Source organism: Oncorhynchus mykiss, chromosome 18, assembly GCF_057628025.1.
Source record: "Oncorhynchus mykiss isolate SJ-2025 chromosome 18, ASM5762802v1, whole genome shotgun sequence".
NCBI lineage: Eukaryota > Metazoa > Chordata > Actinopteri > Salmoniformes > Salmonidae > Oncorhynchus > Oncorhynchus mykiss.
Window position 1 is genome coordinate 51,879,536 of NC_143039.1, and position 25,017 is coordinate 51,904,552.

The 25,017-nt window shown below is 44.1% G+C and overlaps 1 protein-coding gene across 27 annotated transcripts in view; it reads left to right on the forward strand.

The window, feature by feature from the left end:
* akap9 (A kinase (PRKA) anchor protein 9) overlaps window positions 1–25,017 on the forward strand; it is a 141,025-nt gene that overhangs the window by 68,882 nt on the left and 47,126 nt on the right. For 21 of the 27 annotated variants that reach the window (XM_021572164.3, XM_021572171.3, XM_021572172.3 and 18 more), the window contains 2 exons: window positions 3,743–3,933; window positions 13,026–13,270. In XM_021572164.3, coding sequence (XP_021427839.3) covers window positions 3,743–3,933; window positions 13,026–13,270 — 436 coding nt within the window. Of the gene's footprint in view, window positions 1–3,742; window positions 3,934–13,025; window positions 13,271–22,298; window positions 23,652–25,017 lie in introns of those variants that run through there. The other 6 variants (XM_090208748.1, XM_090208749.1, XM_090208752.1 and 3 more) reach the window with 1 other exon arrangement.

Below are 25,017 nucleotides of genomic sequence, written 5' to 3' on the forward strand. Positions count from 1 at the left end.
TTATCCTACCTCATTTGCACTCACTGTATATAGACTTTTTGTTTTCCTTTTTTGTCCTACTTTCCTACTGTAATATTGACTGTATGTTCGTTTATTCCATGTGTAACTCTGTGTTGTTGTATGTGTCGAACTGCTATGCTTTATCTTGGCCAGGTCGCAGTTGCAAATGAGAACTTGTTCTGAACTAGCCTGCCTGGTTAAATAAAGGTGAAATAAATAAAATAAAAATTCTTCACCTAGATTGGAGTCCACCTTTGGTAAATTCAATTGATTGGACAATATTTGGAAAGGCACACACCTGTCCAAGACTCTTCCAAGAGCTGGCCGCCCATCAAAACTGAGCAATCAGGGTGCTCACCAAAAACTTGGTCATTCTAACATAGCTCTTGACTTTCTATGTGGAGATGGGAAAACCTTCCAGAAGGACAAGCATCTCTGCAGCACTCCACCAATCAGGACTTTATGGTAGAGTGGCCAGACGGACGCCACTCCTCAGTTAAAGGCACATGACAGCCAGCTTGGCACCTAAAGGACTCTGACCATGAGAAACAAGATTCTCTGGTCTGATGAAACCAAGACTCTTTGGCCTGAATGCCAAGCGTCACTTCTGGAGGAAACCTGGCACCATCCCTACAGTGAAGCATGGTGGTGGCAGCATCATGCTATGGGTATGTTTTTCATCGACAGGGACTAGGAGAATAGTCAGGATCAAGTGAAAGAGGAATGGTGCAAAGTACAAAGAGATCCTTGATGAAAACCTTCTCCAGAGTGCTCAGGACCTCAGACTGGGGCGAAGGTTCACCTTCCAACAGGACAACGAACCCTAAGCTCACAGCCAAGACAACGCAGGAGTGGCTTCGGGACCAGTCTCTGAATGTCCTTGAGTAGCCCAGCCAGAGCCCGGACTTGAACCAGAGGAATCATCGCTGGAGAGACCTGAAAATAGCTGGCCAGCAACGCTCCCCATCCAACCTGACAGAGTTTGAGAGGATCTGCAGAGAAGGGGAGAAACTCTCCAAATACAGGTGTGCCATGCTTGTAGCGTCATACCCAAGAAGACTCAAGTCTGTAATCGCTGCCAAAGTTATTTCAACAAAGTAATGCGTCAAGGGTCTGAATACTTATGTAAGTGATATTTCAGTAAATGTTGTATTTTTTATGAATTTGCAAAAAATACTAAACCTGCTTTTGCATTGTTCTTGTGGGGTATTGTGTGGTGATTGATGAGGGGAACGATTTAATCAATTTTAGAACAAGGCTGTAATTTAACAAAATGTGGAGTGGAGTGGTGTCCGTTTGAATACTTTCCGAAATCACTGCATAAACAGATAAAAGGTTAGACGGACAAGGGACCCGTTCTATACTAACATGTCTTAACTATAAGTGTTTTTGTATGTGTTTTTGACTGACTATGACAATGTAATACTTTTATATAAGTGGGTTAATTCAGCAGGTGCTCTTAGAGCAAAATTAAAAGATTTTAGCTACTTTATTTTTATTGTTCGACACACAAATGTATTCAAAAAGAGATGTATGCAGTGAATATGACCAAGCACCACGTTTCAAGAAAAAGTTTGTGATTTCGGCATATATTTGTCGTAAAATTTGATCTGATCTTCATCTAAGTCACACCAATAGACAGTGTGCTTAAACTAATAACACACAAATTCTTGTATTTTTCTTGTCTATATTGATTACATAATTTAAACATTCACATTGTAGGTTGGAAAAAGTATGTGAACCCCGAGGCTAATGACTACTCCAAAAGCTAATTGGAGTCAGGAGTCAGCTAACTTGGAGTCCAATCAATGAGATTGGAGATGTTGCCCTATAGAAAACACTCGCAAAATGTTGCTATTCTTTAGTTATTTTTAAATAAAAAATGTACCTTTATTTAACCAGGTAAGCCAGTTGAGAACAAGTTCTCATTTACAACTGCGACCTGGCCAAGATAAAGCAAAAAGTGTTACAAAAACAGTTATCACATGGGATAAACAAACTTAGTCAATAACAAAATAGAAAAATCTGTATACAGTGTGTGCAAATGAAATGGGGAGGTAAGGCAATAAATATGCCAATAGAGCCAAAGTAATTGCAATTTAGCAATTTACACTAGAGTGATATATGTGCAGATGAGGATGTGCAGGTAGAAATACTGGTGTGCAAAAGAGCAGAAAAACAAATATGGGGATGAGGTAGGTAGTTGGTTGGATGGGCTATTTACAGATGGGCTGTGTACAGCTGCAGCGATCGGTAAGCTGCTCTGACAGCTGACACTTAAATGTAGTGAGGGAGATATAAGTCTCCAACTTCAGTGATTTTTTTCAATTTGTTCCAGTCATTGGCAGCAGAGAACTGGAATGAAAGGCGGCCAAAGGAGGTGTTGGCTTTGGGGATGACAAGTGAAATATACCTGCTGGAGCGCGTGCTACGGGTGGGTGTTGCTATGGTGACCAGTGAGCTGAGATAAGGCGGAGCTGTACCTAGCAAAGACATAGATGACTTGGAGCCAGTGAGTTTGGCGACGAATTTGTAGCGAGGACCAGCCAACGAGAGCATACAAGTCGCAGTATATGGGGCTTTGGTGACAAAACGGATGGCACTGTGATGGACTGCATACAATTTGCTGAGTAGTGTTGGAGGCTATTTTGTAAATGACATCGCCGAAGACCAGGATCGGTAGGATAGTCAGTTTTACAAGGGTATGTTTGGCAGCATGAGTGAAGAAGGCTTTGTTGCGAAATAGGAAGCCGATTCTAGATTTAACTTTTGGATTGGAGATGCTTAATGTGAGTCTGGAAGGTGAGTTTACAGTCTAGCCAGACACCTAGAATATGTGGCCAACTATAAATACCTAAGTCGGAACCACAAGAACCTCTATTCACAAGAAGCATTGCCTGATTTGAACCATGCCTCGGACAACAGAGATCTCAGAAGACCTACGATTAATAATTGTTGACTTGCATAAAGCTGGAAAGGGTTGCAAAAGTATCTCTAAAAGCCTTGATGTTAATCATTCCACGGTAAGATGAATTCCCAAGTTTATTAAGACATTTTGCAGGAGAATGTAAGGCTATCTGTCCGCCATTTGAGGCTCAACAGAAGTTGGGTGACGCAACAGGAAAACAACCCAAAACACAGAAGTAAATCAACAACAGAAGAAAATACGCCTTCTGGAGTGGCCCAGTCAGATTCCTGACCTCAACCCAACTGAGATGCTGTGGCACGACCCCAAGAGAGCAGTTCACACCAGACATCCCAAGAATATTTCTGAACTGAAACAGTTTTGTAATGAGGAATGGTCCAAAATGCCTCCTGACCGTTGTGATCAGCAACTACAGAAAATGTTTGGTTGAGGTTATTGCTGCCAAAGGAGTGTTTTTAAATCTAAGGTTTCACATACTCTTTCCACCCTGCATTGTGAATGTTTACATGGTGTGCTCAAAGACATGAAAACGTATAATTGTTTGTGTGTTATTAGTTTAAGCAGACTGTCTAATGTGACCGAGATAAAGATCATCAAATTTTCTGACCAATTTATGCAGAAATCCAGGTATTTCCAAAGGGTTCACATACTTTTTCTTGCCACTGTACGTACATATGTAGTTAACCAAAGGACTTGTGCGGTATGAGTCTTGCCAACCTCACCCGTAACAAAAATATTTGTTTGAAGTGAATGAAAGACCATAATCTTTGCTCCCACCAACATTTCATATTTTTGTTTATTTTATTATTTCCACAGGAATCTGCTGCGTAAGGCTAACGAGAGCCTCCGACAGGTGCTGAGTGATGTGCTCAAGACCACAGCAGCCGCTGAGGAGACCATCGGGTGCCATGTGGAAGGGCTACTGGTATCCCCCTCCTCCTCACAGAGACCCACCTGGCAAAGAGCAGCTGGCGAGCCCTTTAGGCCTGCCACAGGGGCAGCTGAAGGTTCGTTGAGTAGCCAATTTCAAATCAACCCCTACCACCTATGCGTGTTATGAGGAGTAAAATGGGGTCAACAATATTGCTCCTCCGGGCCTTACTGGTGTCACAGTTAAGCTACATCTCTAACAAACACATCCGATTACACTTAACTGAATTCCATGATTAGTAGTTAGGGCTGCGACAAACGTGTGACACCAATTATTATTTTATTTTACATTTATTTAACCAGGAAAGTCAGTTAAGAACAAATTCTTATTTACAATGACGGCCTAGGAACAGTGGGTTAACTGCCTTGTTCAGGGGCAGAATGACAGATTTTTACCTTGTCAGTTCGGGGATTCGATATAGCAACCTTTCGCTTACTGGCCCAACGCTCTGAACAGTAGGCTACCTGACGCCCCTTCAAGCCCCCTTGGGGATCGGAGTCTTGGAAGAGCACAATAGCACTCCATCAAGATGATTTAGATTTCATTAAATAGAGCCAGACAAAACCTAAACATACAATGAAGTAAGGGAGAGAAGAAGAGGTGCACGGGTTGAGGTCTGGGTGTGTGACAGACATATACACAGGAGAGGAAAGAAAGATGGAGACAGAATACTTATTGCCAAAAATGCCCATGGTAAATATCATAATTAATGAAGTCCTGCCAGTTTCTAACCATTATTGCCAGTCTAAAGAGGTCCTGCCTGACTGGTTACATGCTGCCTTTCTTTATGGAACCTTTTTTTCTTTGGGACCTATGCGTCACATTGAATGAATTGTTGATGTACACTCACCCCGTTCATGAAATTAGTTAGCTCCTATAGACAGAGAGTCACGTGGCTGTGGCTTGCTGTATAAAACAGGCAGACAGGCAGTGAGGCATTCAGTTCCTGTTCGATTGAATGTTAGAATGGGCAAAGCGAGTGACCTCAGCGACTTTGAGCGTAGTGTGATCATCTGTGTCAGGCGTGCCACTTCCAGTATCTCAGAAATGGTCAGCCTCTTGGGCTTTTCACGCACGACAGTGTCTAGGGTTTACCGAGAGTTGTGTGACAAACAAAAAACTTCTGGTCAGCGGTAGTCCTGTGGGTGAAAACCGCTTGTTGATGAGAGGGCGAAGGAGAATAGCAAGAATCGTGCAAGCTAACAGCGGGGCCACAAACAGGCAAATAACGTTGCAGTACAACAGGGATGTGCAGAATGGCATCTCTTGTTGGTCCTTGTCACGGCTGGGCTATTGCAGCAGATGACCATGCCGGGTTCCACTCCTATCAGCTAAAAACAAGAGGAAGCTGCTCGAGTGGGCACGCGATCATCAACAGTAGACAATTGAGGAGTGGAAAGACATTGCCTGGTCCGATAAATCCTGGTTCCTGTTGCATCATGCTGATGACAGAGTAAGGATTTGGCGTAAGCAGAATGAGTACATGGCCCCATCCTGCCTGCTGTCAATGGTACATGCTGCTGGTGTGGGAAATGTTTTCCTTGCACTCGTTAGGTCCCTTGATATCAATTGAGCAACATTTCCATGCCCCGAATATTTCTGTCTGTTCTCTGGGCAAAGAGGGTTCCAACCTGGTACTAGATGGGTGTACCTAATAAACTGCCCACTGAGTGTTTAGTGTTAACTTTGCCAATATTCAAAACTTGTATACAGTTTGTGTGAAAGTCAGCTGCATACCCAACCAAGCTGCTAAAGATACAGGGGGAAAATTCCTATACTGAACAACAATATAAACGCAACATGCAACAATTATTCCGATTTTACAGAGTTACGGTTCATATAAGGAAATAAATCAATTGAAATGAATTCATTAGTCCCTAATCTATTGATTTCAAATGGCTGATTAGGGGAGCCGCCAATCAGAATACGTTTTTCCCGACAGAAATACTCCTCAGCATCCCCACCACCCCTCAGATGATCCCGCAGGTGAAGAAGCTGGATTTAGAGGTCCTGGGCTGGCGTGGTTACACGTGATTGTTAGGCCGGTTGGACATACTGCCAAATTCTCTAAAACTACATGGCTTATGGTAGAAAAAATGTACATTTAAATTCTTTGGCAACAGCTCTGGTGGACATTCCTGCCAATTGCACGCTCCCTCAACTGGGGACACCCCACTGATGTGGCCTTTTATTGTCCCCAGGACAAGGTGCACCTGTGTAATGATCATGCTGCTTTTGTTTGTATTTATTTTTACATTTCATGGTATCCAATTGTTAGTAGTTACTATCTTGTCTCATCGCTACAACTCCCGTACGGGCTTGGGAGAGACTAAGGTTGAAAGCCATGCGTCCTCCAAAACCCAACCAAGCCGCACTGCTTCTTAACACAGCGCCCATCCAACCCGGAAGCCAGCCGCACCAATGTGTCGGAGCCTAGCATCGCCCTAGACCACTGTGCCACGTAATGATCATGCTGTTTAATCAGTTTCTTGATATGCCACACCTGTCAGGTGGATGGATTATCGTGGCAAAGGATAAATGCTTACTAATAGGAATGTAAACAAATTTGTTCACAGCATTTGAGCGAAATAAGCTTTTTGTGCTTATGGAACATTTCTGCGATTTAAAAAAAATATATTAATATATTTTATTTTTTCAGCTTATTAAACATGGGACCAACACTTTACATGTTGCGTTTATATTTTTGTTCAGTGTACATTTAATATCAATGCAAATGTATCTTTATTGTACCAAGCTTTCCGTCAAACTACCCTCGTCAGGGTGACCAAAACTTGATCTCATCTGTATATTTTCCTAATTACAGCCAATGGCTGCTAAGTGGACAAGAATCAGTTTCAGTGTGCAGACTGAGAGAGCAATACATAATAATATCCCCAGGGACTATAGCATTCATGGCAATTTCATCCCAGCGCCAAACATTATTAAAAGTCAAGTTCCCACAGTTACCAGAGGAAAATCAGTCCAGCCAGACTGACACTCCTGTCAATAGTAGGCAGTGTTTCAGAATCACGTGCTGAAACTAATAAATCATAGGAATTAATGTAACTCTGGAGGTGACATAGCAATCCTTAGCCAATACCTTTTAACCAGACTCGTATTGTAGGGCTCAGAGTTTTTCCAGGTCGCTGCCCCGTACAACTACCTGGTATTAACAGAATGTATAATTTCCTCCCGACAATACTTGCTCATAAACTTAATTTCACACATCATAGAATTATACGACTAGATAGCTGAATTAAGCTATTGAAGTCAGGTGCACTTGCTCAAGGGCACAACAGCAGTATACCCTACCCTGGAAAATGTTATTGTCCACCCATTCCACCAACCACTCCCTAACTATCAGACAATAGTGGTAATACCATTACACTCCTTAGTGTCTGTATACTCATCTCATCTCTTGGTATGTGGCCTGAAGGTGGAGTCCCCAAACATGACAAGTATGTTTAAGACACAATGCCATGCCAAGCTTAACAATATCCCTCTCCCTTATGTGTCTACAAGCTTAAGGGGATACTGCGAGGCATTTTAAGTGCAATGACTGGAAGTCGACAGGTACAGTAGTAAAGGTAGTTAGCAAACTACTGCTAACTTCCTTCAAACTGCACGCAGATACATGAACATGTTATTCACAAGTTCATCTGGCTCTGGGTAAGTGGATAAATGCCAGAATCTTGCAGTATCCCTTTAAGTGGTAAAGTCTGCTCTAGTGTGGGAACATCTCTCCCAATTTAAACTGCCTGCCCTCTGTACACACATGAGACACACACACACACACACACATACACACACACACACACACACACACATGCGTGCTTGCATAACTAGGGTTAATTATTGTGGTTAGATTTTACAGTTCAGAGAACTAGTTAGTTAACCAACTGCTTGACTATTTTGTTTGTTACCTTTTTCAAACGCTCTGGTATTTTATCAATGAAGTATAGCTGTTGACGGCTTATTTGACTGTGACGTGAACTGAAAAATAATCAATGTGCACAATAGTACTGACTCCTTATTGAGATTTTGTTTTCACAAAGTACATGACATTCAGGGTTCTCCTCTTCCCCCTTCACCTTCACCTCATACTCTTGTATCAACCACACATATCCTGTGGCATGTGTATTTGCATTCAAATTCGGTTAGCAGTCATGATAGAAGATGCCCACTGATCCATCCTCTCTCCCTCTGCATTCTCTTGCTAGAAAAGTGTGTACCAATGCACTCAAAAGAGATGTGTGTCCCTCCTGAGAATAAAGAGGCAATTGTGGATCATTCAGTAACATAATGTCTGTTCTTTCCTGTTTAGTTCTGTGTGTGGTGGTACTACCAGTCAGCTAGGATTGAGACTGTAACGCCCTGTTTTCATGTGATATTGCAGCTGGGGATTTTAACAAAGCAAATTAAGGATACCGCTACTGGAGTTCTATCAACACATTACCTGTAGTACTCAAAAACGCTCGACCATTGTTACTCTCCCTTCCGGGATGGCTACAAGGCCCTCCCCCACCCTTCCTTCCGCAAATCAGATCACAACTCCATTCTATGCTGAAGACACATTTGACCAGCTGGCTGGAGTGTTTACGGACATATTCAATCTCTCCTTATCCCAGTCTGCTATCCCCACATGCTTCAAGATGTCCACAATTGTTCCTGTACCCAAGAAAGCGAAGGTAACTGAACTAAATGACTATGCTGTGCTTTGAGAGGCTAGTTAACGATCATATCACCTCCACCTTACCTGCCACCCTAGACCCACTTCAATTTGCTTACTGCCCCAATAGGTCCACAGACGATGCAATCGCCATCGCACTGCACACTGCCTTGTCCCATCTGGACAAGAGGGATACCTATGTAAGAATGCTATTCATTGACTACAGCTCAGAATTTAACACCATAGTACCCTCCAAGTTCATCAGTAAGCTTGGGGCCCTGGGCCTGAACCTCGTCCTGTGCAACTGGGTCCTGGACTTCATTACGGGCCACCCCCCAGGTAGTGAAGGGAGGAAACCACACCTCCACTTCGCTGATCCTCAACACGGGCCCCACAAGGGTGAGTGCTCAGCCTCCTCCTGTACTCCCTGTTCACCCATGACTGCGTGGCCATGCATGCCTCCAACTCAATCAAGTTTGCAGACGACACAACAGTGGTAGGTCTATTACCAACAATGGCGAGACAGCCTACAGGGAGGAGGTGAGTGCCCTGGCGGAGTGGTGCCAGGAAAATAACCTCAACGTCAACAAAATGAAGGAGCTGATCGTGGACTTCCAGAGACAGCAGAGGAAGCACGCCCCTATCCACATTGACGGAACTGCAGTGGAGTAGGTGAAAAGCTTCAAGTTCCTCGGTGTACACATCACTGTCTGAAATGGTCCACCCACAAAGACAGTTTGGTGAAGAAAGTGCAACAGCGCTTCTTCAACCTCAGGTGTCTGAAGAAATGCAGCTTGGCCCCTAAGATACTCATAACATTTACAGATACACAATAGAGAGCATCTTGTTGGGCTGCATCACCGCCTAATACGGCAACTGCACTGCCTTTCAACCGCAAGGCTCTCCAGAGGATGGCGCAGGCTGCCCAACGCATCACCGGGGGCACACTGCCTGACCTCCAGGACACCTACAGCACCCAATGTTACAGGAAGGTTCACCCCACTTTCATCCAGAAGGTGAGGTCAGTACAGGTGCATCAAAGCTTGGACCGAGAGACTGAAAAACAACTTGTATCTCAAGGCCATCAGACTGTTAAATAGCCCTCACTAGCCGGCTACCACCCGGTTGATCAACCATGCACCAGTAATTACATGTACATAGACATGGAATCACTGGTCACTTTAATAATGGAACACTAGTCACTTTAATAAAGTTTACATGCTGTTTTACTCATTTCATATGTATATACATAATTCTAATGTATTTTAGTCAATGCCACCCCAACATTGCTCATCCTAATATTTCTTTATTCCATTCTTTAGATTTGTGACTTGTTAGATACTACTGTACTGTTGGAGCTAGGCACAGAAGCATTTCGCTAAACCGCAATAACATCAATAACAGATGATGCAATCTCTATTGCACTCCACACTGGCCCTTTCCCACCTGTGTGAGAATGTAATTAATTGACTACAGCTCAGTGTTAAACACCCAGCGTAGGACCCTGGGACTAAACACCTCCCTCTGCAACTGAATCCTGGAGTTCCTGACGGGCCACCCCCAGGTGGTAAGGGTAGGGAACAATACATCCGCCACGCTGATCCTCAACACGGGGGCCCCTCAGGGGTGGGTGCTCAGTGCCTTCCTGTACTCCCTGTTCACTCATGACTGCACAACCAGGCCCGACTCCAACACCATAATTCAGTTTTCCAATTGCACAATAGTGGTAGGCCTGATCACCGACAACGACAAGACAGCCAATAGGGAGGAGGTCAAAGACCTAGCCATGTGGTGCCAGGACAAGAACCTCCCTCAACGTGATCAGGACAAAGGAGATGATTATGGACTAGAGGAAAAGGAGGACAGAGCACGCCCCCATTCTCATCGACAGGGCTTTAGTGGAGCAGGTTGAGAGCTTCAAGTTCCTTGATGTCCACATCACCAACAAACTAACATGGTCCAAGCACACCAAGACAGTTGTGAAGAGGGCACGACAAAGCCTATTCCCCCTCAGGAGACTGAAAAGATTTGGCATGGGTCCTCATTCTCAAAAGGTTCTACAGCAACACCATCAAGACTGGTTGCATCACTGCCTGGTATGGCAACTGCTTGGCCTCCGACCACAAGGCACTACAGAAGGTACGGCCCAGTACATCGCTGGGGCCAAGCTTCTTGCCATCTAGGACCTCTATACCAAGCTGTGTCAGAGGAAGGCCTTAAAAATTGTCAACGACTCCAGCCATCCTAGTCATACACTGTTCTCTCTGCTACCGCAAGGCAAGCGGAACCGGAGCGCCAAGTCTAGGTCCAAGAGGCTTCGAAACAGCTTCTACCCCCAAGCCATAAAACTCCTGAACATCTAATCAAATGGCTACCCAGGCGATTTGCATTGCCCCCGCACACCCTCTTTTACACTGCTGCTACTCTGTTATTATCTATGCATAGTCACTTTAATAACTCAATCTACATGTACATATTACCTCGACTAACCGGTGCCCCCGCACATTGACTCTGTACCGGTACCAATGTACAGTCGTGGGCAAAAGTTTTGAGAATGACACGCATATTAATTTCCACGAAGTTTCTACTTCAGTGTCTTTAGATATTTTTGTCAGATGTTACAATTGAATACTGAAGTTTAATTACAAGCATTTCACAAGTGTCAAAGGTTTTTATTGACAATTACATGAAGTTGATGCAAAGAGTCAATATTGGAAGTGTTGACCCTTCGTTTTCAAGACCTCTGCAATCTGCCCTGGCATGCTGTCAATTAACTTCTGGGCCACATCCTGACTGATGGCAGCCCATTCTTGCATAATCAATGCTTGGAGTTTTTCAGAATTTGTGGGTTTTTGTTTGTCTTGCCCGCCTCTTGTGGTTTGACCACAAGTTCTCAATGGGATTAAGGTCTGGGGAGTTTCCTGGCCATGGACCCAAAATATCGATGCTTTGTTCCCCGAGCCACTTAGTTATCACTTTTGCCTTATGATACTGGAAAAGGCATTGTTCGTCACCAAACTGTTCCTGGATGGTTGGGAGAAGTTAATCTTCTCTTGATGTGTTGGTACCATTCTTTATGCATGGCAGTGTTCTTAGGCAAAATTGTGAGTGAGCCCACTCCCTTGGCTGAGAAGCAACCCCACACATGAATGGTCTCGGGATGCTTTATTGTTGGCATGACACAGGACTGATGGTAGCTCTCACCTTGTCTTCTCCGGACAAGTTGTTTTCCGGATGCTCTAAACAATCGGAAAGGGGATTCATCAGAGAAAATGACTTTACCCCAGTCCTCAGCAGTCCCAATCCCTGTACCTTTTGCAGAATATCAGTCTGTCCCTGATGTTTTTCCTGCTGAGAAGTGTCGTCTTTGCTGCCCTTCTTGACACCAGGCCATCCTCAAAAAATGTCTTCATCTCACTGTGCCTGCAGATGCACTCACACCTGCCTGCTGCCATTCCTGAGCAAGCTCTTTACTGGTGGTGGCCTGATCCCGCAGCTGAATAACTTTAGGAGACTTTTTTGGGCACCCTGAAGCCTTCTTCACCACAATTAAACTGCTCTCCTTGAAGTTCTTGATGATCAGACAAATGGTTGATTTAGGTGCAATCTTACTGGCAGCAATATCCTTGCCTGTGAAGCCCTTTTTGTGCAAAGCAATGATGGCACGTGTTTCCTTCAGGTGAAAATGGTTGACGTCGGAAGAACAATGATTCCAAGCACCACCCTCCTTTTGAAGCTTCCAGTCTGTTATTCAAACTCAATCAGCATGACAGAGTGATCTCCAGCCTTGTCCTCATCAACAGTCACGTGTGTTAACGAGAGAATCACTGACATGTCAGCTGGTCCTTTTGTGGCAGGGTTGAAATGCAGTGGACATTTTTGGGGGGATTCAGTTCATTTGCATGGCAAAGAGGGACTTTGCAATTAATTGCAATTCATCTGATCACTCTTCATAACATTATGGAGTATATGCAAATTGCCATCATACAAACTGAGGCAGCAGACTTTGTGAAAATTAATATTTGTGTCATTCTCAAAACTTTTGGCCACGACTGTATATAGCATCGCTTTTGTTATTTTAATGCTGCTCTTTGATTATTTTTTACTTTTATCTCTTATTCTTATTTTTTTGTGGGAAATATATTTATTTTTAACTGCATTGTTAGTTAAGGGCTTGTAAGTAAGCATTCCACTAAGGTCTACACCTTGTGACAAATACACTTATTTTTCAAATTAAATTGTATGTGACCAATAAACATAAGGACAGTGCTCATACTACTATGCCAAGGAAGGGATGGGCAACTCCTCGGAAGCCTTGTGTGATTAAGACCTGGGATACCATGCCTTATATTATAATTTTTGATGAATGCTTTGCCATAAAATGGATGAAAATGATTAAATTAATGACTGGTTGATATTGGTGACAATGAAAACAATATTTTTTCCAATGAAGTGTATTCTCTTGACAATTAACTTTGCCCTCCATTTTTCCTGCCCAGATGCGTCGACCACTGAGAGTTGCCAAGGCAGCGAGACTGGGGCTGGTGACGTGAGCGTGTGGTCGGGTGAGACAGAGATGGACGAGGACCTGGAGTTGTCCCAGCAGATGATGACTGACTGCCACATCCTGTTGCCAGGAGCGGAGCTTCAGCTGGAGAATGAGGAGTACCTCATGAATATTAGCTCCCGCCTCCAGGCCGCCGTAGAGAAACTGCTGGTGGCCATCACAGAGACGACCAATCAGGTACGTCACAGCAAGGTTCACTTAGTAAGAGCGTGGTATGCTCAGCACAAAGGTTGTGGACCACACAGAAAATGAATCTGTTCTATAATTTTGTATTATCTTTTTCAAGTTGATCGTCATTTAAAAGGCTGCTGTTGATTAAAGCATTGTGGTGCAAACTAAAGCCTCTGCTGTATCTAGCGGTAGGCTACATACTATAAATACACCATTCCGTGAACTGTGTGTGAGCGAAATACCAGTGCTATACAACGGTTGGAAATGGATTAATCACCTAAACATTCTCTTGTTGACAGTCCCGTATTGTTGCTTGTTGCTGTAAAGTTTTAGAAGTTACAATGACATTGGCTACATGCGCTCTTTGTCAAATACATAAATTACATGCATGAGGTTATTGGCAAACATGTAAATGGCCACTCACTGATAATACACTATTTTACACAATCATAACCCCCTGGGGTTTTTTAGTCTATTCACACATAGTCCCTTTAGATATGAGATTGCAGAATCCTATTCACTATTAGATAGCCGGAGCTAGAATTAATTCACCACACAATAGGGCTGGTTCAATCCCAGCGGTTGCCTACAGATGTACGTGGATTTGCATAGAGCGTTGTCTCGCTTCCTCCCCCTAGCCTATTATAATCCAGCTGGACTCTGATGACTCCTACCCCTCAGGCTACTGCATCGCAGTGCTAGAGGTGTCACTGTTGACCTGGGTTTGATCCCGGGCTGTATCATAACCGGCTGTGATCGGGAGTCCCATAGGGTGGCATGTAATTGGCTCAGCATCGTCCATGTTAGGGGAGGGTTTGACCGGGGTAGACAGTCATTGTAAATTAGAATTTGTTCTTAACTGACTTAGTTAAATAAAGGTTAAATAAAAACTAAAGGCTACTACTGCCCATTCACTGTGTGTGTGCCCTCTGCCAGCCTAGAGATACTTTATACATCATTAAAATGTGGTACAGTTTCTGCATCATACCGCATCTTCTGTTCTGTTTGTCCTATATTCAAGCATTACTCATGGTGTAGTGGTTGTGCATGTAAAAATAGCTCAGAAGAGATTCAAGGAAATGCACTGACTTTTAAATATCCCTATGTGGCTAGTTGGGAGCATCTGTAAATTACACAATGTACAGTTGAAGTCAGAAGTTTACATACACCTTAGCCAAATACATTTAAACTCAGTTTTTCACAATTCCTGACATTTAACCCTAGTAAAACATCCCTGTCTTAGGTCAGTTAGGATCACCAGTTTATTTTAAGAATGTGAAATGTCAGAATAATAGTAGAGAATGATTTTAATTTCAGCTTTTATTTCTTGCATCACATTCCCAGTAGGTCAGAAGTTTACAATACACTCAATTAGTATTTGGTAGCATTGCCTTTAAACTGTTTAACTTGGGTCAAACGTTTTGGGTAGCCTTCCACAAGCGCCCATAATAAGTTGGGTGATTTTTGGCCCATTCCTCCTGACAGAGCTGGTGTAACTGAGTCAGGTTTGTAGGCCTCCTTTCCTCGCACACGCCTTTTCAGTTCTGCCCACAAATGTTCAATATAATTGAGGTCAGGGCTTTGTGATGGCCACTCCAATACCTTGACTTTGTTGTCCTTAAGCCATTTTGCCACAACTTTGGAAGTATGCTTGGGATCATTGTCCATTTGGAAGATCCCTTCAATATATCCACAGAATTTTCCTCCTTCGTGATGCCATCTATTTTGTGAAGTGCACCAGTCCCTCTTGAAGCAAAGCACCCCCACAACATTATACTGACAACCCCGTGCTTCACTGATGGGATGGTGTTCTTCGGTTTGCAAGCCTCCCCCTTTTCCCTCCAAACATAACGATGGTCATTATGGCCAAACAATTCCCTTTTTGTTTCATCAGACATTGTTGCCGCCTGCTACCGACCCCCCTCAGCTCCCAGCTGTGCCCTGGACACCATTTGTGAATTGATCGCCCCCCATCTAGCTTCAGAGTTTGTTCTGTTAGGTGACCTAAACTGGGATATGCTTAACACCCCGGCAGTCCTACAATCTAAGCTAGATGCCCTCAATCTCACTCAAATCATCAAGGAACCCACCAGGTACAACCCTAACTCTGTAAACAAGGGCACCCTCATTGACGTCATCCTGACCAACTGGCCCTCCAAATACACCTCCGCTGTCTACAACCAGGATCTCAGCGATCACTGCCTCATTGCCTGTATCCGCTACGGAGCCGCAGTCAAACGACCACCCCTCATCACTGTCAAACGCTCCCTAAAACACTTCTGTGAGCAGGCCTTTCTAATCGACCTGGCCCGGGTATCCTGGAAGGACATTGACCTCATCCCGTCAGTTGAGGATGCCTGGTCTTTCTTTAAAAGTAACTTCCTCACCATTTTAGATAAGCATGCTCCGTTCAAAAAATGCAGAACTAAGAACAGATATAGCCCCTGGTTCACTCCAGACCTGACTGCCCTCGACCAGCACAAAAACATCCTGTGGCGGACTGCGCTAACATCGAATAGTCCCCGCGATATGCAACTGTTCAGGGAAGTCAGGAACCAATACACACAGTCAGTCAGGAAAGCTAAAGCCAACTTCTTCAGGCAGAAGTTTGCATCCTGTAGCTCCAACTCCAAAAAGTTCTGGGACACTGTGAAGTCCATGGAGAACAAGAGCACCTCCTCCCAGCTGCCCACTGCACTGAGACTAGGTAACATGGTCACCACCGATAAATCCATGATTATCGAAAACTTCAACAAGCATTTCTCAACGGCTGGCCATGCCTTCCGCCTGGCTACTCCAACCTCGGACAACAGCTCCCCCCCCCCCGCAGCTACTCGCCCAAGCCTCTCCAGGTTCTCCTTTACCCAAATCCAGATAGCAGATGTCCTGAAAGAGCTGCAAAACCTGGACCCGTACAAATCAGCTGGGCTGGACAATCTGGACCCTCTATTCCTGAAACTATCCGCCGCCATTGTCGCAACCCCTATTACCAGCCTGTTCAACCTCTCTTTCATATCGTCTGAGATCCCCAAGGATTGGAAAGCTGCCGCAGTCATCCCCCTCTTCAAAGGGGGCGACACCCTGGACCCAAACTGTTACAGACCTATATCCATCCTGCCCTGCCTATCTAAGGTCTTCGAAAGCCAAGTCAACAAACAGGTCACTGACCATCTTGAATCCCACCGTACCTTCTCCGCTGTGCAATCTGGTTTCCGAGCCGGTCACGGGTGTACCTCAGCCACGCTCAAGGTACTAAACGATATCATAACCGCCATCGATAAAAGACAGTACTGTGCAGCCGTCTTCATAGACCTTGCCAAGGCTTTCGACTCTGTCAATCACCGTATTCTTATCGGCAGACTCAGTAGCCTCGGTTTTTCGGATGACTGCCTTGCCTGGTTCACCAATTACTTTGCAGACAGAGTTCAGTGTGTCAAATCGGAGGGCATGCTGTCCGGTCCTCTGGCAGTCTCTATGGGGGTGCCACAGGGTTCAATTCTCGGGCCGACTCTTTTCTCTGTATATATCAATGATGTTTCTCATGCTGCGGGCGATTCCCTGATCCACCTCTACGCAGACGACACCATTCTATATACTTCCGGCCCGTCCTTGGACACTGTGCTATCTAACCTCCAAACGAGCTTCAATGCCATACAGCACTCCTTCCGTGGCCTCCAACTGCTCTTAAACGCTAGTAAAACCAAATGCATGCTTTTCAACCGTTCGCTGCCTGCACCCGCACGCCTGACCAGCATCACCACCCTGGATGGTTCCGACCTTGAATATGTGGACATCTATAAGTACCTAGGTGTCTGGCTAGACTCTAAACTCTCCTTCCAGACCCATATCAAACATCTCCAATCGAAAATCAAATCAAGAGTCGGCTTTCTATTCCGCAACAAAGCCTCCTTCACTCACGCCGCCAAACTTACCCTAGTAAAACTGACTATCCTACCGATCCTCGACTTCGGCGACGTCATCTACAAAATTGCTTCCAACACTCTACTCAGCAAACTGGATGCAGTTTATCACAGTGCCATCCGTTTTGTCACTAAAGCACCTTATACCACCCACCACTGCGACTTGTATGCTCTAGTCGGCTGGCCCTCGCTACATATTCGTCGCCAGACCCACTGGCTCCAGGTCATCTACAAGTCCATGCTAGGTAAAGCTCCGCCTTATCTCAGTTCACTGGTTACGATGGCAACACCCATCCGTAGCACGCGCTCCAGCAGGTGTATCTCACTGATCATCCCTAAAGCCAACACCTCATTTGGCCGCCTTTCGTTCCAGTTCTCTGCTGCCTGTGACTGGAACGAATTGCAAAAATCGCTGAAGTTGGAGACTTTTATCTCCCACACCAACTTCAAACATCTGCTATCCGAGCAGCTAACCGATCGCTGCAGCTGTACATAGTCTATTGGTAAATAGCCCACCCATTTTCACCTACCTCATCCCCATACTGTTTTTATTTATTTATTTTTATTTTTCTGCTCTTTTGCACACCAATCTCTACCTGTACATAACCATCTGATCATTTATCACTCCAGTGTTAATCTGCATAATTGTAATTATTTGCCTACCTTCTCATGCCTTTTGCACACAATGTATATATAGACTCCCCTTTTTTCTACTGTGTTATTGACTTGTTAATTGTTTACTCCATGTGTAACTCTGTGTTGTCTGTTCACACTGCTATGCCTTATCTTGGCCAGGTCGCAGTTGCAAATGAGAACTTGTTCTCAACTAGCCTACCTGGTTAAATAAAGGTGAAATAAAATAAAAAAAAGACCAGAGGACATTTCTCCAAAAAGTACGATCTTTGTCCCCATGTGCAGTTACAAACCATATTCTGGCTTTTTTATGATGGTTTTGGAGCAGTGGCTTCTTCCTCGCTGAGCAGCTGAGCAGTATGACGGCTGCGTGTTCCCATGGTGTTTATAATGGCGTGCTATTGTTTGTACAGATGAACGTGGTACCTTCAGGCGTTTGGAAATTGCTCCCAAGGATGAACCAGACTTGCGGAGGTTTACAATTTTTATTCTGAGATCTTGTCTGATTTCTTTTGAATTTCCCATGAAGTCAAGCAAAGGGGCACTGAGTTTGAAGGTAGGCCTTGAAATACATCCACAGGTACACCTCCAATTGACTCAAATGATCTCAATTAGCCTAACAGAAGCTTCTAAAGCCATTACATAATTTTCTGGAATTTTCCAAGCTGTTTAAAGGCACAGTCAACTTCTGACCCACTGAAATTGTGATGCAGTGAAATAATCTGTCTGTAAACAATTGTTGGAAAAATGGCTTGTGTCATGCACAAAGTAGATGTCCCTAACCGACTGGCCAGAACTATATTTTAACAAGAAATTTGTGGAGTGGTTGAAAAACGAGTTTTCATTACTCCAACCTGTATGTAAACTTCCGACTTCAATTGTTCATGGGACAATGTAAAGATTCCAATAACTCCAAATTTCCATAACTTATAAGCCTTAAACCAACCAAGTTGGAGAAATTCATACACACTTTTTGAAAGCATTTAATGATAATGAAAAGGTGTGCAACATGAAAATATTCTCATTACATTGTGTAATTTGACGGTCACTAACTTGCCCCGGAGATAGGCTATCCAAAGTCAAACCAACTCGACACGGTCGGCACACCAGCCGGCAGAAGCTAATTGGCAAAATAATTTGGCTAACTCTTCCCACCTACGAACACACACAGTAGACACCCACACAATGATGTGTATAAACTCTGGATGACTGACAGGAGGCACTGTATTGTAGCCACTGCACAGCCAGCTTGGCAATCCTCTGTTAAAAAAAAGATTTTAGAAGTTATTGAAATGCATTTCTTAATGTCTACCTTTTTGTTTTTGACACATTTCTTCTATTACTGACACTTTGATGCATATGTTTTAATTATATTATGTGAGCTAAACATACAAATGTAACATTTCTATTAAAATATAACATATATTTTAGTGCTAATGTTAGTGCTAATGTTACTGTCCCCGCTACAACGAGCAATAGTTGTAATTTTGTTCTTGAAACATTTAATTGAAATACTGTAGAATTCCATTCATTCTTATGAATGCTCCCACTGGAGAGTGCCACTGGAGAGTGCCAATATGGCTGACGGGTGCCTTCATAGCCCTCCAATGGCCAATACATAGCATCAGCGTTTATATATACAGTACCAGTCAAAAGTCTGGACACCTACTCATTCAAGGGTTTTTCTTTTCTTTTTACTATGGTCTACATTAGAATAATAGGTGGCAACCACATGAAGGTGGTTGAGAGAATGCCAAGTGTGCAAAGCTGTCATCAAGGCAAAGGGTGGCTACTTTGAAGAATCTCAATTATAAAATATTTTTTGATTTGTTTAACACTTTTTTGGTTAGTTCATGATCCTGTGTGTACTTTCATAGTTTTGTTGTCTTCACTATTGTTCTACAATGTAAAAAATAAAGAAAACCCCTTGAATGAGTAGGTGTGTCTGAACCTTTGACTGGAACTGTATATACAGTGCATTCGGAAAGTATTCGGGCCCCTTGACTGTTTCCTCATGCAAAGGCTGAACTTTGCATGCAACCTGTGTGGTGAGAACTTCTATTGAAGCATGTTGTATGATATACGGTAGGCCTATTCCAATACACATGTAAAAGAGGTGATTGCATCTATCAGGCGTTTTAAAGACCTAACAAGCCACTTGTAACCTTAGTTTTTTTTTTTATACAGACAGATAAACTGAGTGTCTGTGTGTGGAGGTCAATGCAATATCTCTTGCTCCCTACCCCGGACAGCCCAATAAAAGTCACCGGTTTGTGTACTCTGAATCAGTGGGTGAGTGTAAAGTTGCCAACGGTCCAACCTTAAATCAATAAAAAGCCTATTTTATATTTGGAATGTTGACCAGGGTATACTCAAATACATGTCAAACACTGTGTCACTTCAAACTGGGGATTACTGCCTAGTGATGGGAAGCCAAGCTCTCAAGACCTAACGTTACTGGTTAATTTAAAGGGATATTGGGGATTTGGGCAATGAAGCCCTTTATCTACTTCCCCAGAATCCGATGAACCTTTGGATACCATTTGTATGCCTCTGTGTTCAGTTTGAAGGAAGTTGCCAACTTTCGTTGGTGCAATTGCCAACTTTCGTTGGTGCAATTGCCAACTAGCGTTGGCGCAATGACTGGAAGTCTATGGAAACACCTGGCATGCTAGTTAGTATTGGCTCACGTTCTTCTGATCTTGTGTGAGGATAATGTTCTGTACACTGATCTTTACAGGTAACCTACTGATCGTAACAGTTTGAGGGCTGATAGTTGTCTCCCGCTTCCCTTGAAAAACAAAATTAAAATGATCAGATTAATTCTGCCATTGAGAAAATTCTAAACAAACCAAGACATGATCTTTTTCAAGGACAGCCTCGCAAAAATAAGCATTCTTGTTTTCTAACTACCCGCTATTCAAAGTTCTCTGAGCAAATTAAGGGACTTGTTCACAAACATTGGCACATTCTAAGAGCCGATGACCGTATCGGTAATGTGTTTTCTGACCCTCCCTTGGTCGTGTTCTTGCGGGTCAGAAATCTCAGAGATCAATTGGTAAACTATGATTTACCACCCCAAGATATCCCTGCACAATGTCTATTTGCGCCCCTACTGGATGAAAACTACAAGTGTAATGGCTGTGCTCAATCCAATGGCACTTATAAATGTAGAGCCTTCAAACACCGCCCAACAGGGAAACCGATCCCAATCAAAGGTGTTATCATGTGCTCCACTAAGGCCGTTGTTAACCTTATAACTTGTCCTTGTGGTGTAAATTATATGGGTAAACAAAGCGCAATTTAAAAGTATGAATCTCGGAGCATCGTAGCACCATTAGGTGCAAAAACTCGACTTACCCAGTTGCAGCCCTCTTTTTAGAAGCAAACCACTTCGTCCCCACATTATATCGGCTTCGAACACGTCACCCTCCTTAGAAGAGGGGGTGACCTTGACAATTTATTGTTAATACGTGAGGCTGCCTGGATCTTTAATTTACTGACACTTGCCCCCTTCGGTATCAACGTAGACTTTGATCTGAAGCCATTCTTGTGATTTATTGTGATTTTGCTATTGTAAATGTTTGTAGGTCTATGTTGCCAAATTGTATCTATGATCGTATGCTATCCTTTCGTGTTTGTGGTATGTTATTTTATATCTGAGAATGAACCAATGATATCAGGCCACACCCGGCAATGATTACAGACACCTGTGTTTGTCCTTTGACACTATATAAACTAGTCACCCTGTAGTGTTTGTCATTTTACCCTGATGATGACAGCTTGTTTGTCGAAACACAAGTTATTAAAATATTGCATCTGAGCTCCTAGAGTGTGTGGCTCTCCTAGAATTTCTCAAGTATTGGCTCACGAAACTACCTCTTAACTTCCTTCATACTGGTCACAGATGCATAAAAAATGTATACGTGTTCATATGACTGGAGAAAATCCCGAACTACCCATTTAATGGTTTCTTTCCTGACAGAATTGACTAATTAGTTCTTTGTGAGTGAATGATTGTGGATCGTTGTTTCCTGTCTGTAGGGCCTGGTCGTGTGAATTATGCTTGATTGTAATGTGTTTTTCTGGAATGTTAAGTGTCTTGTCGGTTGGCTTTGGAAATAATTTGCTGTAGCAGGTGTTGCTCACTTACCCTTGTATTATACATAGATCAGTGAGTGACATTTAAGGCCAACGTGTTGATTGTGTAATTCCATGACTGTTTTACGGTTCACTTGCTCGCGAGACCAGGGCGGCTACGGCGGTATTTTTAGGAATCCTGTCTCAGTCAGTTCATTTGCACTGACGGAATATCAATCCTGTTTGACAAGCTCCTCCATAAAGGATATGTGTGTGTGGGAGAGGGAGTGTGTGTGTATTTGCAAAGCTATACCTGCCCCATTAGCCCGGGGGGGTTGAAATTACGCTGACTATTCCCTCCCCCTTTTCGCTGAACAATATCCTGCCCATGCTATCAATCCGGAAGTGAAGAGGGAGAGACTCTGCCTGCCTGCTGCAAAACACACTGGGAGAACAATTTAGACCACAACCTTCTTTTATGTCTGTTTCGAGAGGGATAGAGCGAGACCGAGAGAGACATTGACATGTAGGCTGGTGTATAAGGAGAGACCGGGAGAGAGAGAGAGAGGGAGGGACATGAAACTAGAATGAGCTAGAAAAGTGTGGTGACAGAGACTAGAGGGGGCTACAGGGATAGATCAAGAATGAGAGGGTGGCCGAAAGAGGGGGAGAGATACTGAAAGGAGAAGGGCAGCGAGAGCCCCACTGGACCGGGCGGCTTCAGAGTTAACACTTGGTTGGCTGCTCCATGTGTAAAGCAATTAAGGGGGGACCGGGAGGCTTCCCTTCCCTGCGGGTCGGTGTTGCGTTGCCGTGGCGGCATGGAATTGTTAATGAGCTTCCCGAGGGAGAAAGAGAGCGAGGGAGTGGGAGTGAGTGCTGCTGAGGGGCAAGGTCACGCTGTGCTCTGAGATGGTGAGCAAAACAGACAGAGAGAAAAGTCTGTCAGAGGTGCACAGGATATTAAAGCTAGGTCTTGCTTTATTTTACCCCCCTCAATCACTGCCAGGATTCAGGAATGCCTTTTTGTCCCAGGTACAATATGTGACTTTGGACTTTCTACCCCACAAAGGATTACTTTTCTCCTACACAAGGAGAAGCACTACCGGTATCTTTTCTTTTATGACTTGAAACTTTGTTTCAAGGGAGGACCTAGTTCTCAGTATTTACTTGGGACCTTTTATTGTCTCTTCAGCACGCTATGTGTGTGGTTCTGAACTGAGACGCCAGTGTGTTTCCCCAAGGCTCTGTGCCTGGCAGCTCTGTAGAGACTGTTGTCTAGAGCCCGGCTACGTAGTCGGGACTCATCTGCCCTCTGCTGCTCTTCCCTCTTGGGCTCTCCCCCTGCTTTGCTAGTCTCAGCTGAAGACTCCATCCATCGCAGCAGGTGCCCTGTAGATGCTGAAAGGATCACCGCCGAATTCATACAATCCGTGGAAATTTGTAGGGAAGGGAGGGTGCTACAAGGATACACTAGTTGGTAATTGAAAACCCTTAAATTGTCCACCACAATGGATTCCTACCGCTCGTACTGGAATTCGAGCCACCAGGCAATGTGGGTGGAAGGGGAAGATCAGGATGTGTACGAGGTGGAATCTCGCGTGCCCCTGCCCCGACCTTTCCCCCTCTCCAGCGTCCTCAATGAGAAAAACTCTGTGGTGGTACAGACGCAAATCTTGCACGTCAACCACAGGACCAATGGTCACCTCCTTAAGGTGATCTCTAAGATCTCCCTGCCCACGCCACCCTATACAGTAAGTTTATGTTCAGCTGCTGACCTTCCATGTAACCTATACGGAACTGTATAACTAGTGAAGTAAATATGACTCAGTCTGGACAGTTACTCTTTCTCATTAATCTGAAAGTGTCTTTCATTTGGCTGACTTGATGTTCTAAACAGCAATTTTGGCCATTATTGTATACAGTTCATAACATGACCTACATACAACCCCTCCTATATAGGAGTCTACACTAGTGCGTTATACAGCTAACTTGCTTGACAGTAGTATTTTTTTGACTGGGCAACTTATACAGTGAAAAACACAGTGAGTAGCCTATACAGTCCAAGATAGGACGGCGCACAATTGGCCCAGCGTCGTCCGGGGTAGGCCATCGTTGTCAGCTGACTTGCCTAGTTAAAATGAAGGTTACACATCTCCCTACTCTGCTTTCATCTGAGCAGGTAATCACGTGACGTGAGCAAAAAATTACTCCAAGATTTCGATGTGGCATGATTGTGTGACTACTTCCTGGTTGTCATAATGTTGCAGTATGACTTTTGCTGCTGTGGGAGATATGGAAGTCTCGCTATGTAAAACCAACTGCATGTGAATTGTGGTGCTTATACACTACATGACCAAAAGTATGTGGACACCTGCTCGTCAAACATCTCATTCCAAAATCATGGGCATTAATATGGAGTTGGTCCACCCTTTGCTGCTATAACAGCATCCACTCTTCAGGGAAGGTTTTCCACTAGATGTTGGAACATTGCGGTGGGGACTTGCTTCCATTCAGCCACAAGAGCATTAGTGAGGTTGGGCACTGATGTTGGGAGATTAGGCCTGGTTCGCAGTCGGCATTCCAATTCATCCCAAAGGTGTTCGATGGGGTTGAGGTCAGGGCTCTGTGCAAGCCAGTCAAATTCTTCCACAACGATCTCTACAAACCATTTCTGTACGGACCTCACTTTGTGCATGGGGGCATTTCCTGGAACAGGACAGGGCCTTCCACAAACTGTTGCCACCAAGTTGAAAACATTTAATTGTCTAGAATGTCAATGTATGCTGTAGCGTTAAGATTTCCCTGCACTGGAACGAAGGTGCCTAACCATGGAAAAACAGCCTCAGACCATTATTCTTCCTACACCAAACTTTACAGTTGGCACAATGCATTGGTGTAGGTAACGTTCTCCTGGAATCTGCCAAACCCAGATTTGTCCGTCGGACTGCCAGATGAAGCGTGATTCATCTCTCCAGAGAATGCGTTTCCACTGCTCCGGAGGCAAGCTTTACACAACTCCAGCTGATGCTTTGCATTGTGCATGGTGATCTTAGGCATGTGTGCGACTGCTCGGCTATGGAAACCCATTTCATGAAGCTCCCGACGAACAGTTATTGT